This window comes from Hippoglossus stenolepis, chromosome 9, assembly GCF_022539355.2.
Source record: "Hippoglossus stenolepis isolate QCI-W04-F060 chromosome 9, HSTE1.2, whole genome shotgun sequence".
NCBI lineage: Eukaryota > Metazoa > Chordata > Actinopteri > Pleuronectiformes > Pleuronectidae > Hippoglossus > Hippoglossus stenolepis.
In genome coordinates this window covers 14,756,680-14,774,406 of record NC_061491.1, presented here as the reverse complement: position 1 = coordinate 14,774,406, position 17,727 = coordinate 14,756,680, and the positions used below count along the sequence as shown (strand labels likewise).

General features: G+C 45.4%; 1 protein-coding gene across 2 annotated transcripts in view; it reads right to left on the bottom strand.

The window, feature by feature from the left end:
• Positions 1-17,727, bottom strand: part of setbp1 (SET binding protein 1) — a 35,945-nt gene that overhangs the window by 16,665 nt on the left and 1,553 nt on the right. For both annotated transcript variants that reach the window (XM_035165508.2, XM_035165510.2), the window contains exon 2: positions 11,410-11,988. In XM_035165508.2, the coding sequence (XP_035021399.1) occupies positions 11,410-11,829 (420 nt within the window). In that variant the 5' untranslated portion in view covers positions 11,830-11,988. The remainder of the gene's footprint in view (positions 1-11,409; positions 11,989-17,727) is intronic.

The window sequence follows — 17,727 nt, the reverse complement described above, 5'->3', positions numbered from 1 at the left end:
ACACACACACACACACACACACACACACACACACACACACACACACACACACACACACACAGTTCTGCAAACAAACACCATGAATACTAACACGGCTTTGTGTCCACTGCACTTAAAAAAGGAAGGGGGGGGGGACGGCTACGCGGAGAAAAGGAGGGAAAAGCGGCGGAGGAGAAAAAAGAGGAGCTGTGGCACTGTGTTGATCTTGCAGCCACTCTCACAGCTAACCCCCCCTTTCCCTCGCCTACCTCCCTGCCACCCCCCCGCCCCATCCCTGTTACTCGTTCTCTCGTTCTTCCCACCAGTTCTCCCGGGAATAAAGACTTCCATTCATGCGCCTGAGGAGACCCACAGCAGGGGAGAGAAAAGAGGGAGGAGAATAGGGGAGGGAGAAAAAAAAGGAGGGGGTGTCAAGGTGGGACAGTTTGTGGATCAGTGGGATCAAACCCGCTGCCTGAAACTGTGTGTGTGTGTGCATGTGTGTCTGTTTTCACTCAGCTTGTGCCGCCCTTAGCTGGTGCTTTATTCTATCGCTGATCTGATGGCATCTGTGCCAGCCAAAGCATCTTCTGGGAAAGTTGGGTGGGAAAGTTTGGAAATTGGGCTCAATTCAAAACTTCAACTCTTGGACTAATGCAGCCATTCCCAAACTATGTGTTCTGCCTACAGCCACAGTTTAGCAAAAGAAGAGGCTTGATCATTCAGGCCCAAGCAGCATACGTTCTGTTCCGTTCACTCCCCGCTGAGCGTGATCAAGAATTTGGTCTACAGTACACTGGTCTTGTCGCTACCTGTGCCAGATTGAATGCACACCAGCAGGTCTCAAATAAAACAATCCTTCAGATTGGAGTGCTCCTAAAGACAGCAGCGAAACACCCAAGACTCTCCTTGTCACACTTCCTTCAGACTCAGATGTAGATGGCTCAATCCGAACAAAAGCCTTTGATTGGTTGAGCTGAAGCATGTCATTACGGCGGAACTGGAGGTTTTCACGCGCGCAGTAATGACAGCCATATTTACATGCCACACAATGTATACATCTAATCCCCGCTATTAGCATTAATGGTGTGTGCGCAGGCATATGTGTGCGCTGCCTGTGAATAGCACCAAGAAGCACATTAGAGGAGGTTTTTTTCATAGCGATTATTACAGCCATTATGTACCATTATTGTTCCTTTCATGGACGCAGCTGAACCTCAAGTGACAGCATTATGCTTTTCAGTTAGCTTGCATGTTCAGCACAAAGTAAATGTACACCACACATAGAAGCTGGCCACACACGCACACACACGGAGCTGAACGATTCTGAAACAGAGACTGAAACCGTAAAATGTTTCACAATTTTGTATCACGATACAGGACGACAGAGCAGTGCAGGTGCAGCCTGTTGAGCTCTCAGGACTTTACTAATGTGACAAAACTCATTTGTCATTTCACAACTAACAAAACAACAGATGTAAACATATAAATCACAAAATTATTATCCTGGTTAAAGATTAAAGCTGTAGATTATGTAAATATTATACATTACATCTATTTTATAGTTTAATTGGCTCAAGATGAATAATAACCGCAGGATTGCAAAAAAAATTTAAATCCACATTTGATCCAGACCTTGTATTTGGTGAATTGTTACCTGAAAAACACACACACACACACACACACACACACACACACACACACACACACACACACACACACACACACACACACACACACACACACACACACACACACACACACACACACACACACACACACACACACACACAGTATCTCTACATGAAAACACAAGAACAAGTCAACACAGGTTGGATCATTTCACAAATACACTGAATGCTGTATAATTAATGCATACATTGGGGGGGGTTAGGGCTAAATTACACACACACACACACACATGCACAACACACAGCAGAAAACCAAAGGAACTCGTTGCTGTGCTCTGTGCACCATATGACCCAATCATACCACTTCTGTACAACAGGAAACAATTAACAGCCAATGTGCTGCTCTAAATCCTAAGGGATGACTTCCTGTGTGGAATGATGGGTAATTCAAGACAGAAGCTGCGCTGAGATTAAACACTTCCTCTCTGGCAAACAGTGGTCTGCAACAGCGAAGCCTCGCGCACTCATAAGTTATTTAAAAATAATGCACTCTAATGCGTTTTTGTCTAGTTACTGAGGCAATAAACATGGAGAAATTACCAGTTTTTTTCTGTAAACACATGAGAGATGACAACGAGTAATTAAGATGTAATTTTATACTAAACATTAAATCTCTAATTTACTACTTACGCTAAGATGCAAAGGCAAATGATGTGAAATAACCACACTGCTGCTGAAAGTAATCAGTCAACTGTCAATTGGACAAAATTTGTAAAAAGTTTAAACTTCAAAATAAATATTTTGGGTGATTTTCCCTCAGTATAAATATCATACACTAGATATCTGCAGTCAGAGACACGGAAAGACACACAACTAAGTTCCCCTGCTGGCCTCCAACTGCGGATGTTGCAATTACAAGGTCAGCATCTTAAACATCATGATCATTAGAATGTACAGCGTCAGGTATATTGATTGACACATACAATATGTTACTTCAGCTGCTCAGCAGAGTCTCTCAATCAAATCAAAAACAAAAGACCTAGTTTGACGACGTCGAGAAGCAGCTCGGGATCATGGGAGTTTTTGTCTTGACCACTATTGCAGATGAAACTCGACCTGACGCCACTCAGGCACAAATCATGTTCATGGCCGAGGTAATGTATTGACGTTTAATTCACGTTACGCAGCAAATGACAATAAATAATCATGATCCATTAGCAGTGTGTTTATCCTTTGACATACATTGTGGCTCTAGAAGTTATAGTACAAGTAGACAAAATGTAACACAGGTCTATTTTAATGAGCAACTGTTTCATTTTGTATCTTTAACTGATCTGAATCCGTTTTATATCGACAAACTTACTTCTATGTTACATCTTTGTAGAAAATATGCAATCTGAAGACACATTACCTTGGGCACTAAGAAACTGGGACAGGCATTTCTTTCACTCTTTATTTCAATGTAAAATGTTTAACTATAATAATAATGATAATAATAATCTACATAATAATCAATAAAGAAAATAAGCAAATTGTATTCCAGCAAGTGATGCTTATGAATAGTTGCTGACAGAGTAATAACTGTCTAATAGAATGACTAGTGTCTGCACTTCAGGTTTAAATGCCCTCATTGCTTAGTGTACACATCTCTGTGAGTATCTGAAGTCCTCAGATGATTCCCAGCATGCACGAGAGAGACAGAGAGAGAGGGGGGGAGAGAGAGACAGAGAGTTTGAGAGCCACTGTAATGACATCCTCAGTGACAGAGAGAATGGGCAAAGTGAGACACAATAGTCTTAACCAATCAGACTGCCCGCCTCCCCTCAGGCCCCCTCGGACCAACAATAACGCCTTTGTGCGAGGCTGCACTCCACTCGCACGTTCACACACACACACACACACACACACACACACACACACACACACACACACACACACACACACACACACACACACACACACACACACACACACACACACACACACACACACACACACACACACACACACACACACACACACACACACACACACACTCTTCAGACACATAGAGAGGCGGGAGAATCTGCGCTCTACATCCACGACTGGATCAGCGCACAAGGATATACTGCAGTTTGAGTGTGTGAGTTTTAGCTGACAACTTCAGTCTCTCTCTTTCTGTGTTTCTGTGTGTGTGTGTGTGTGTGTGTGTGTGTGTGTGTGTGTGTGTGTGTGTGTGTGTGTGTTGTGTGTGTGTGTGTGTGTGTGTGTGTGTGTGTGTGTGTGTGTTTCCTCCCAGGCCTGCATGGGCACATGACTGCAGCTGCCCCTCGCTCCCTCGTCTAAACCGGCACCCCTCCTTGTTGTAGGTGAGAGGTCACACGGAGTGGCATTCCTCTCGGTCTGAGAGGGAGCGAGCATTGCACTGAGCAGAGGGGGCTGAGAGAGTGAGCGAGCAAGAGAGAGAGAGAGAGGCCGAGCGGGGCAGAAAACACAAGGGGGGATGGGGGGTGGGGGGGGCAAACTGCAACATGAGGGCAGGTAAAAGATGAGGTGCCCAGGGGGATTAAGGAGCGTGTGTGGAAATGGACCACTGAACAGAAGACCCTTGTGGCTCTTCCCTGGTTCATAAACACAGCTGTTTGTTTAGTCTGAGCCGCCCCGAGGGACAGACACACAGACAGACGGACACATTTATATAATTTATTCATGTCCGCATCCATACTTAAAAAACAATGAGCATAAATAAACAGCACAACTACAGACAGATTATTTTACAAAGCCTGGAACGAAGACACGACAAGCAGCAGAGAATTGGGGAGAATGACACACACGGACACACAAACGTCTGAAAAGCTACAAATATTTGTAACTATCTTTTGGTGATCGTTTCTGGTGTGCTTGCAAACTAATGTTAAAAATGTTAACAAGGTTTAAAAATATTGGTACAAGCACAAGTCATAACTCCTCTACGCTGTCATCTCTCTTGCTTTCACACACACAGACACACACACACACACAGAGACACACACACCCTCTGTCAGGCTCGTCCCAGACAGCTGATGGGGCCATCAGATTTCACTGACAAACACACTTGCGCTTTAAGCGAGACACAGTGAAAGTCAATACTCTGTGCCTGCTTCTTCTTTGACTCCCATCATCCCCTTCTCTCCCCTCCCTGCACCGAACATCGCCCTCTGTCCCTGCTGCACCTCCTCGCAAAACCACAGGATACACTCATCCTCTCACACACATATACACACTGTCTTAACCACAGAGGCAGAGGCATGATGGAGCCATACCAATAAAGCGGCCCCCAGAAACACATGATGCTGTGACTCAACATCATTCGTGACCGCAGAGGACATCAAACATGGCCACGCTTCAGATAATCCCACTGTGGTGTGAGTCAAAGTGAACTGCTGTCCAAAAACCAAAGTCAGGCCTGTATAGGTTTTTTTCAGTGTCTACTCTTATCATGATGTTGCCATATCAAAACCATGACTACTTTGATTTAGGCGTCCCCTCCTGTTCGCTGTTTTCTTCATAGCTGGAGGATGACTTGGGTTTTTTGTAACCACACAAAGTCTGTTTTGTATCATTTTAAGAATTACTTCTTGTTGTAAAAAGCTGTACAGAATCCATTCTTTTACGCTACAATGTGACTTTTTGTAAAGATATTTGTGAAGGATGTAAAAAGCCTTGATGTTTAGTGGTGACTGCTCCCCGACAGAGCGTTTGGCATTTCTTTAATTGCAAAGAACACCCTTATGTCTTGATTAAAATGCAACTTGAGCAGGACTCACTATCATCCTCTCTGTACATCTGGCTGGAGAGGAGCAGCGACCCACTGGGAGTGGACACAATAGTGAATGAATAGGGCCTGACCTTTGGGACGGATTGAGAAGATGGTATGTGTGTGTCTGATTGAGAAATTAGCTACAGTTCCAACCAAATGGTCAACACAAACACACACACACACACACACACACACACACACACACACACACACACACACACACACACACACACACACACACACACACACACACACACACACACACACACACACACACACACACACACACACACACACACACACACACACACACCAAATCCAGCCCTGAGGGTAAGAAAGCAAAGGCCAGACTCCAGTTGTCTCAACCCTGACCCACTCCCACAAACAAACAATACCACGCACACACACACAGACACAGAGGCTTACACAACTGTGTAGTCCGGCTTTTACCTCGACTTTTGAATGTCCAGCAGGGTCAAAGTTCATCTCTTCTTCTGCTAGCCTCCAGTGTTCTTTTGTGTGACCGTGTGTGTCTGGTTGTGAATGTCTGTGTGTCTGCATGTGTGTGTGTGTGTGTGTGTGTCAGTGCATGTACGTGTGCTCACTAGGAGTGACCTTGCAGAGGCATTCACTGAGAATACACTGCAGCACCAGCACTACTGCAGAGCTGATTAGGTAGCAATCTTGCTTAGTGTAATGTATATTTGTGAGTTCAAGTGTGTGTGTGTGTGTGTGTGTGTTTTTGTGTTTGGTGGGAGAAAGACAGATGAACAGATTGTGTTTTGTCTGGACTTTCTTCAGGTTCGAGAGATACTCAAGAGCCGAGAGGTTAGACATGAGTGTGTGTGTGTGTGTGTGTGTGTGTGTGTGTGTGTGTGTGTGTGTGTGCGTCAGTGTAGGTGCCGGTGTGTGTTTCAAGTGTGTACAGGGTGTGTATGGGGGTCAGACACAGATGGACAGCTGGTGTTTCAGTGGTGCTAAATCACTCACCCCTCCCCAGCATGCAGGCACACATGCACACACACACACACGTACACATCCCATCCCCCATCGACCACAGGGAAACGCCCCTCAAAGCATTCCCAGCTCTTATTCTCAAGACGCGTGCGCACACACACACACACACACACACACACACACACACACACACACACACACACACACACACACACACACACACACACACACACACACACACACACACACACACACACACACACACACACACACACACACACACACACACACCAAACTAAAAGCCAAAAATGCCTAGTATGACAGTTTGGTCAGGACATATTAGAGGTGATCATTTCCATGTTCATCCACATAAATCAGTCCAGGATTGGTTCACACACACACACACACTTTACACACACACACACACACAAACCCAATCCTATTTTATGAGCTCATCAAGTCCCTCAGGTCACCAACCGCCATCTCAGCCAGGGATAAAAAAAACCCACATCAAAAGGCTTCACACACATACACACACATGTGCACGTATCGCATGCGTACACACTGGATGTGGCAACAGTGGCAGCATTAATTTCCTTGTGAATGCACTTGACTAACACATAATAATCCCAAACACTGCTGGTAGACCACCAAGCAGCAACACACACACACACACACACACAGCCAGGGGGACCACCAAGCAGAAGGCTGTCAAGACAAGATAAGTGTGTGTCTAGCGTCAGGGTTTCGCATACACCCATTAATACAAATAAACGTTCACACACACATACATACACACACACACACACTGACACATACAATAACAACACACAGCCTGGCCTGGACTCCTGGAAAAGCTCTGGCTTATCTCTCTCCACAGATAGTGAAATGGATTAAGAGCCACATTTGGCATGTCCAGAGAACTGGACAGATAACCAGGAAAACACTCTCTCTAACTGCAATCGCTGCTCAACATGATTTGTGTCTGTGTGTATTTGTGTGTGCGTGTGAGAGAGAGAGAGAGCGAGAGAGAGGATGCATTTAAGCTTGCGTATGCTTCCCGCGTGTGTAGGCATTGGACCGATAACTGCGTGTCAACGTGTGTGTGCATTTGGGGCATGTGTGTCTGGAGGAGTGATGCTGTGGTTGACCCAGGACCCAATCAGTTGAAACACACACATTCATCTTCCAAGCACACACAGCGTGCGCAGACAAAGGGCTGTGTGTGAGAGGACATTCAGCATGTGTGTGATGTCAGCTGGAGACAGAGAAGGGGAGCCCATCATTTCCCCTTTATGCATGTATGTGGGTCTGTCCCCTGATACGGCAGGCATGCTCACTGACCCCCGGTTATAGACGCCTGCTCTGAAGTTGATAGGAGGCTGAGATTTCCTTTAGGACTGGCAAACGACATCTTCTCTTCTCTTCAATTTTGGACATGTCTGACAGATGGAGGGTCAAATGACTCATTTCAAATACATTTTTACGCTCAAATAATAGCTATACTATATAGCAAATACAGAACACAGCCTATATTTAAATTAGTTTTTTATAATTCACAAGCATCATCTGCCTTATCACTGAATTTGTCAGTTTTTTCATATATTCACCTTTGCCCAGGAGGTTATGTTTTCATTTTGCGTTTGTTTGTTTGTCTGTTAGTTTGCAGGATTACACAAAGCTACTGGACAGATTAACACGAAACCTGGTGGAACGATGTGGTATGGGCCCAAATTACAATTTTTTATGCATATCCAGGACTTCTTTTTTAAACTTTGTCTAACATTGTGACATAAGTTGTTTTTTAAACATTTTTGTTGATTTCTCAGAGAATAATTCATGGATCTTGATAAAAAAAAAAACGGGCATATTTAGGGTTCTTTAGGTTTATATGTATTTAAGTATTTATGAGTGTACAACTTGGTGCAGATTCAATATAAATGTGGTTACATAAAGGGATGATTTGGCCTTGGCCAAGGTTATATTGTAGATCCTATTTAAAAGTTTTTACTTGCCGTTTGCTCTATTGCACTTTGATGCGGGAACACCGGGGTTCCTCACATGAATAACAGAATTTAATCTTGGAGAAGAGAAGAGAAGTTTTGATAGCTGCCACAAAAAGAAAGAAATGGTGAAAACAAGGTATTTCCATGTCTTTATTTGCACCATTCTACATGTTTGCCTATTTATCTGTCTGTCTGTCCCTCTCCTTCTCTGTCTATTAGAGTCAAATCTCTGTCTTAATGGGCATCTTTTGTACCCTGCCCCCCCTCTCTATTCACCACACTACCACACGCACACACACTCCCTCAGAGGGGGCCCCTTAACCAGGCTCTCCATATGCCTGACCCCCACCTCTTTTCTCCACCTCCCTCTCTTTCCACAACCCCCTTCTCTCCTCTCCCCATCTCTTGCTTACACTCTGGCTTCTGCTCTGTTGCTGCTGCTGCTGCTGCCCCACGCTGCCATCTGCTATGAGACAACAGAGGGTGAAAGAGGGAGGAAGAGGAGGGAAAGAGCGGTGGAAAAAGAGGACGATGTGAGGGAAGAAAAGACTGAGGGGGAGAAAGCAGGGAAAGAGAGGCAGAGAAAAGATAAAGACAGAAAGAGGGAAAAAGTAGGTTTGGACACAATACAACAGAGAGCAGAGAGGCTGTCCATCTGCTCCCCCCCTTGCCTCCCATCCCCTCCTGACACACAGCCTCACACACACCACAAAGAGAGTATTTAACCTCAGCGCACACACAGACGCACGCGCGCACACACACACACACGGGATGAGAGGAAGACAGAAAGACAGAGAGCAGCTCAGCCTCTCTCTTTAACCCGTTCCTCTCCAGTGAGCCTGCCTGTATTACACCCTTGGGGTAGCAGGTGATGGGTGGATGGAGGGAAAGGATGTAGGCGGGAGCCGGGGGTAGAGGGATGGGGGATGGGGGAGGGTGTGTGATTGAGGGACAGAGCGAAGGGGATGAAGGGTTGAAACTGATCTGAATCAACACCAACACATCCTCCGCTCCCCACCCCTTGTCTACCCAAACCTCAATGGGGACCAGCTTGCTGCCACTGTCTCTATGACAACCTCTGTCAATCATACTGTAGCAGCGGGCTTCCAAATGGTGACGGGTGGCGCTGCATGAGGAATGGCTGCTCAAACATCCGAGTGCAACTTAGCTTACTGACAACTTTAGGTGGTAAACATTCATGTTCATTCTTGAAGGTAACTTCAGGTCAGACATATTCATTATCTACTTAATGGTGAGAATGTCCATCCTGAAGACAACTAGCTGAAACTGTGGCTATGGATGATGTCGAAACCTGCAGGTGACAAAGCAACAGTCACTCACATGTTTTCTTTGCAATTTGGTTGCATTTTCGTTTTTGAATCTCAGACTATGAGCACATGGTGTCAGAGTGAGTTAGGGATTTCACCCAATGTTCCAATTATAAAACTATTTGCAACAATCTGTCACAGAAGCACAACTTTATTCCTTATCTTTGGGGACTTAAACAAAGATAAGCCAGTAATTCATAAGAAATCTCATTAGAGCTCATACCTAGGCCAAGGCCTTACAGCCCCCTTATATTCGATCAAACTGCACCAAATTCCACACACCCATAGATATCAGTCCCCTCAAAAAACAATGCTGTTTCTTAACAGATTAACTAATTGTCGTCAAATGGAAACATAACCTCATTGGTGGCGGTACAAATAAAATTTGATTGATTGATTGAATATCTTCATTAGTAAAGAGCAGTCAATTTTCATGCATATAAAACGCAATGACACCAACAAAATCAATTACGTTAGCTACCAATGTTTACCGACTTTTCAAGCTGGCAGTAGCTGCTTTCCATTTGAAAACAGTGATTAACACTGGTTTCACATGACTTTTCAAGGACAACCTCAATTTCATACATTGGCCATACTCAGTCCAGTCATGCACCATGTTATGACATAGTCTTGTTCTGTTTTTCTCGCTCGTTAATCATCTTGTGACCTACTTACATTTATCTTTTAACCCCTTTTTGTGAAACAGTAATATAAAGAATGCACCTGTATACAGCAGGCTTCATGAGGCAGACTGATCAGCAGGTCATTTCTGACTGACTGTACTTCCTTTCATTATCTGACCTCATTTCTTTAGAAAAAGAGACAGTTACGAAATAAACTGGATGATTTTACACGGCTGGTTAACCACGCACCAATTTCCCTCCATAACAAATTCTTGATGATGCTGGTTGTCTTTTAAAAATTTGAATGGCTGATGTTTTTTTCTGTGTTATCATTCCCCTTTGAAACAGACATGTACTGGAGATGTACCTGACCATGCAAGACCATGTAACACGTCAAAACAACAGTCCTGCAGCTGTGTTACCTTACAAGCCCCTGAATCTGAATTAAAACACAACACAACACCACCACTGAGGTACGACACGGCAAAACACGGCCCCCAGCATCATGTTGACAACATGACGCCTGCGCTCCTGCTGGGCCTGTCGAGCTCGATGACATGGAGATGGCTGTCAGGTTTGGACACACACACCACCATGTAGGTCAACACACACTGCAAACACTAGATTCCCCCAAGGACCTGTACATACACAGTGTCACACACACACCAAACACCGGCGTAGTGTGTAGTGATGGAGGGAGGGGGCTGCAAGTGCCGATTTCGGAGGAGAGGAGAGGAGAGGAGACAGGAAAAGGTCCGCGTATATGACCACAAATGGAGAAAGCAGACACCAGCTGTCACTTGCTTATGTCAGCCCTATTCTCAGCTCTTATGTGTGTGTGTGTGTGTTGTGTGCTCGAGTGTGTCACTGTGTGATCTCAGCTAGCCATGACTGGTTTCAATTACGCAGCAAACTTTGACCCTTTGTAGCCAAGTGAGGAAAGGAGCTACTGACGGGGAGAGGAGGAGTGTGTGAGCCAGGGAGTGAGATGTTGAGATAAGATGATGCCACATGAGTCAAAGCTCAAACAATGTAAACATACTGTTCATGCAATGCTAGACACCAACTTGAAACCAATACAACACAAACAGTAAGTGTGCTGCTTACCCTTTTTCTGGGGGGACCTCTCTCTTCGTCCTTCTGGCCCCGCCCTGCTCCCCCTCGCCGCCCCGCTTTGCCCTCTCCAGCTGGAGGCCTGATGGTCATCCTGATCTCCGGCGGGCAAATGTAGTTCTCAAGGCTCTTGGGGGGCTTCTTGGTGCGCTTGGTGGTCTGGATCTTCAGCTTTAGACTTCCTTCCTGGAAACTCGCCTCCTTGATGGAGAACTCCTGCTCCTCCAGAAGCCCCTCCCCCTGTTCCTCAAGCCCCTCCCCTTCACTGGCGGCACCGTTAATCACATCATCACCACACACCAGGCCGTGTGCTCCTCGTGCTCCATCCCGGTCCTCTTCATTTGGCCCCACCCTGCCACCCTGTAACTCCACCTCTTTGGGTCGGGCCGAGCCAACCAGATCCCTTGGCTCCATCCACGCTCCAGCCAGAGCCAGTCAGGATGGGGGGAAGCTGTGGCGGCCAGCCAAAAGAAAGATTGAGAACAGTAGTCTGTCCGACGGGTTGGCTGTTATCAATCAGCTACTGGGGTTGGGTCGGTTGTCCCACTGGAACGCAGCGAAGCCAGGGACAATCTACAGAGAGACCAAGTAAAAAATGTGATTAGTGAAAGAAGGGCGACTAAAACATCCTGTCCTGTCATCTCCATATCTTCCATTCCAGCGCTGCCTCTCTGCACAAGCCGTACCACTGTTATCAACATAATTCGCTGCCTGTTGTGTACTGAAGACACACACACACACACAAGCTCATCACAGAGCTGTAGAGGTGTGCTGTCACGCTCTCATTTGCATTTTGCACCTCGCACAAACAAAATAATGTTTAGACTCCCTCCATCACTTTCTTTCATCTCGTCTTTAATCTTTACTTACTAATCTCATCTCCCTCACTTTGTCCCTCACTCTATCACAGTGACGGATCTGAGTCACAGTCGCGCAGACACTTGAGTGATCAGCGCAAAAACGTATCTGCTCCGAAACCAGGCTGAAGTTAGCCTGAGGACAGGAGAGAGAAAAAATGAAAGCTGACTTCTGGTTTTTTTCCATTTTTTTTTCACCAAAGCTGGGAAGAAGGAAGGAAATCACACAGGGGGGGGGAAAGGGGAAGGCAGCATAGAAAGACGGAGGGAAGGAATCTAAATTCTTTCCCCAGATGTGGTTTACGAGCTGGTCTGGAAAAACCAGCGTCTGAGCTGTTTTACACACGCATGCAGCGGCATTGCTGCGCACATGCACGAAACCTCTATACACTTCTGTACATAACTGCGCACACATGTCAACGCACAAATGACCATGTCGCTGTCACCAAATACACATCTACACTCCTGCTGCTATTTCTAATCTCTGGAGAAAAAGGCTGTGGTAAACCATTTCTCCAGAGGACTCAGGTCTCAGCTTTTGGATCATTGCACATGCAGGCACAGACGTATATTACACACTTACACACAGACACTTTCACAGACATACACACTGGCATATAAACAGAGAGCAAGCAAAACAAACATTGCACTACACTTCTTACTACAGCTCCAGGGAATCCCATCAGTCAATATGACACGAGGCATGACTGAGCTGGAAGTGGAGACTGCTGTCTCACACAACGATCTTCCACTGACACCATTTACACTGATGTGAACCCAGACTACCTGCGGACATGAGTCAAGTTAAAGCTTTCTGCTCGCTGCAGACTTAAAGTGACCTGAGAGAACAAAAGGTTTACGGCGTATACACTGAGAGTTATACCCACCTCCTACTACCCGCTAATGCACTCATGGTTACTGTAGGTATTTTACACTAGACCTGTCTCTCTGTGTGTGTGTGTGTGTGTGTGTGTTGTCTCTGTGTGTGCACTCCTGTACCAGCCCACGCTACTGTACTTACAGCTGATCCCCATCATAATACCCAGCAGACCTCACAGCACATGCTTACAGTGTGATTGAATAATCATAATCCACAAAGGTATTTCAACAAACTTGTCCACACACACATACACACACAGACACACACACACACGCACGCACACACACACACAAACAGTATCTGACCCTGAGGTTAAAGTCAATGTTTTCTGTCATTTATAGACTAAATTAAAATAATAAATCTTGTTTCTGTGAACCTTGTCGCTCAGTGTGAAACTGGTCTTCTGGTTCGCGTCGCTTCATGGTGGTTGTTACATAGCCAGTGAAAGAGACAAATAGATAAAAGGAAACGAGACGATGTGAAAAGATTTCCAGATCGATTCCACCACCTCACTGGAAGCAATCGATTCTGCCATTGATTCATTCATTAAGTGCAGTATGAAAAGGAGCTTGCAAAACTTGCTTGAGGTAGGCAATCCATCATCACTCATGTGAAACTTCACATTCATTGCATTTCTGAGGAGGGACTGCTTTTAAGAAAACTTCCAAGGGAGAGACTTTAAAGTCAGCAGCAACCTTTCCCATTATCCTTTTTACATAGTTATTTGTTTTTTTGTTTGATTCCCAAATAAAGCTATTGCAATGCTTTTTGTCACTCTGAAGTCTCCAGCGTCAAAACCTCCTTAATTTGACACGTCCAGTAAAACTAACCCTCGAAACAGACTCCACATGCTGCATAACCACACAACAAGGGTTATACCAATAAGTAATTTCAATGAAGAGATTCTGCATGTGAGAGAATCCGGAGACGAGGGACACAACTTTGCGGCCTGAAGCCTTCTGGTTTCTGTTTTTGGTTTGACCAATCACGTTTGAGGAGGCCCACAGGTTAACAGTCCGTGTGGAGAGCAAAAGAGTAAAAACACATTGACGGAAATGCATTTAAATTTATTTGCATTCATATGTGGATAGCTGTTAATAGAGATTAGCCAAAATGTTGTTGGACAGAAAACACCAACAAAATGTATCAGTGTTTGTGTTTTGTGTGGAGAAACCTTTGACTCGTCTGGTAAAAGAAACTAGTCAAACATTGAACGGTAAATTTAAGATATCCGCTGTCTGCACAGGAAGCCAAAGGGCAATGTTTGGGGCAATTTGTTGTCAGACGATAGTTGATTGGTTCTGAGATTGGTGGCCCAGCAGCCACCCTTCTCATCATCAATTTTACACTGTCATACTTTTGTCTTGAGAGTTTGATTTCCCAACAGCAAAGCTTGTTGTTGCAATGCCCTTGTCAATCTGAAATCTCCAGTAACAAAGGCTCCTTAAAGTGACACTTCCAGTCAAACTAGTCCTCATAATAGACCCTGCATAACCCCGCAACACCGGTAACACATAAATATAATAATTCAGTTTGAATGATTGCCTATCCCATGAAAATCTCGGAAACATGATTTAACACCCTCATTAAAATGAATAATACCCCTGGCTTCCTGGAAGTGGGGAAACGGGTCCAAAAACTTTTCCAAGGTATGCTTTGGAAAACAGTCAGCAGTAATGTACAGTAAAGGCAATTTGCATTTAATGGGCTGAAACATGCAAAACCACTGCTGCTGCTGCTGCTGTCCTTGAGTAAGGTTTTACATGGGTACAAACCAAAAGACGGTGAATTCCGGCTGGGTCTCGGGCTGGTCATACAGTGCCCACATGACCCTGTTTGGTCCTCCCAGTCTCTAATGTCAGCTGGGTGACTCGCCCTAATGGCATGTGTGGAAGCCACCCTGTCTGCCATGTGACTGAGGACAATGACAGGAAAAAGAGACAGTTGCCAACCACAACATCACACATATACACACACAAAATGAAACTTATCCACTTTCGGTGGCGCTCTTAAGTCTCAGTGCCCCCTCTCTCAACTATAACCCGATATGACAACAAAATGGCGTCATACATCAGCACAATCCTCATTCTGGCCCATTACTGTGTAAACTACTTAGATGGGTCATGACTATTCCTCCTCCCTCCCTGCTTGGTGCCCTAAGCTGTGTTAGTTCTCTGTTACTGGCAGACAGGCTGAGAGTTTATGTAAGACTGACCCCTCCTCGGGCCTCCCTCGCCAAGCAAGCCTGAGCCTCACTGTCTTCTCTGCCTCTCTCTCTCTCTCTCTCTCTCTCTCCCTATCACACTCTCTCACCCACACACACACATATATATACACACCTCGACTAGCCTCAGACAGCAGGGTGATTGTGAGCGGCCAGACTCGCTGCATAAATAGCTTTATTATGTTCTCAAAACTGCCAGCGCTAACCAGCTTCCCTCTCAAACAGCATAAGGTCATTCCCTGTGCTGGACGCGAGCGCCTGTGAGCGAGACGCTCCTCCAACATTCTGCCTCGTCCTTTTGAAAACAATTATGATAAAGCGTCGATAATGGAATACAGATGGACAGAGCAGAGATGGTGAACGATACAGACGCTCAGACATAACAGAGGGAGAGAGAGTCGGAGTGAGAAACACAGAGAGAGAGAGAGATGGCAGCAGAAACACAACCTTTTAAGGCTGCATACCCAGCAGCCCAGTGCCTGAGGTGGACTCACAAATAGCTCACACACACATACACATACACACACACACACACACACACACAGGCTCACACATCCACAAGCACACCAAACACCCGTGTGATTGCACAAGGTGAAGTCTGTTTTCTCTCCTCTTCTTTTGATGTGAGAGTTGTAGCTGAGGCTCGGCCATCCCTGGCTGGAGATGAGTATCTCAGAGGGATGATGAACATTGTCTGTTTGCCATTTTCGTTTTTCATTTATCTCCTTTTTCTCTTTTATTCCGTGCCCTCCGGTGAAAGGGGCAATCGTGTAAACCAATGTTTCTAGAAGGATCCAATCTTTGGTTGGGGGAAAAAAATAACGGCCCCAGCTTTCTAGCACTTCCAAATTTTGTGGGCCAGAGCATGTTTTTTTATTAATGCTGGAAGTCTACTAGTCGTCAGTGCAGAGCGAGGTGAAGGAAGTCATCTTTTTCACCCCAACCACATCAGCAGAGTGTATTCACCTTCTTTAAGAACTTCTATTTGGATGTGAAATGCAAAATAAAGCCCCTTCCTCTCCCTCTCCCCAGTGCAGCATGGATGGCACAAGCATGTGTTGGGCTATAGGGCCGCGAGGAGTACAATCATAAAGTACCATGTGTGGGACAGCCATAATAGAAAATGATGGCCTCGCCGCCGCTCTGTGCAGGCCGGCACGCACACACTCCTCTGGATGAGCCATATGCCAGGTAGAGCACTAAAAACCCATCCTCACCTAACTACCCCGTGGAAGCAGATGAATGCTAAACCATTTTAACTGCAGCAGAAGCCACAAAATGGCTGTCAGCAAAAAAACACCTCCCCTGTTCCCCCAACTATCTTCCTCCTTCCCTTTACCTCACCCCCTCCAGCCCGACAACCTCTCTTTTCTCCCCCTCTACCTCTCTCATCTACCCTCCACCTCCTACCTCTCCCTCTTTTTTTTTCTGTGTGCTCTGCCAAAAGGTGCTCCAGTGCTGATATTCTGCTAAGAGAGCCTGCCAACAGTTAGATTTGTCCTTGGATCCCATTCACATTCCCTCCTCCTGCCCCCCACCCCCACCTCTCCTCCCTCTCCCTGTGATCTTATTTCGACCCGAGGTATCCAGCTCAGAAGGGGGATACACCTAATCGATTTCTCATGCTTTAATTTAAAAGTGGCATGGGCATCTCATTACCTAATAGGAAGTTTAGTAGCCTGATTCATACTTTTACACCACAAACAGGCACTGCTGGAGTTTTAACTCCCCCCCCTCCCTCACCGCCCCAAAACCTGTTAACAAGACAAGATCGATGGTTCCATCCGCGTCTGAATCACCTCTATTATCCATCCCTTAACCCCTGTTTCTCTCCACCTAGTCACGCACTTCTTTTTTCCAAGTGCCTCTCCTCTCATGCCCCTGTTCTCCTTTTTAATCCAGTGCTCATTTCTACACCTTCATTTCCACACACTCTCGAGATCTGACCATTTTTCCACACTTTCAATAAGACATTCTGGAGCTCTCACATAAGGGTTGTGTCTTGAGGTTTCTGGATGCTGCTAATAACTGAGGTGGGTTGCCATTTACTACTGAGCCCAGTCAAAGCGTGGCCGTCACTTTCATCCACACTGTCAACCACCTCCAAGAAAGGCAAGCATAGATAGATAGATAGATAGATAGATAGATAGATAGATAGATAGATAGATAGATAGATAGATAGATAGATGGAAAAATAGATGGATAGATGGATAGATGGATAGACAGATGGATAGATGGATAGATGGAAAAATGGATGGATAGATAGATAGATAGATAGATAGATAGATAGATAGATAGATAGATACTGGCGATGCTACACTGGCTCTCACTGACCATATACAAGGTACAAA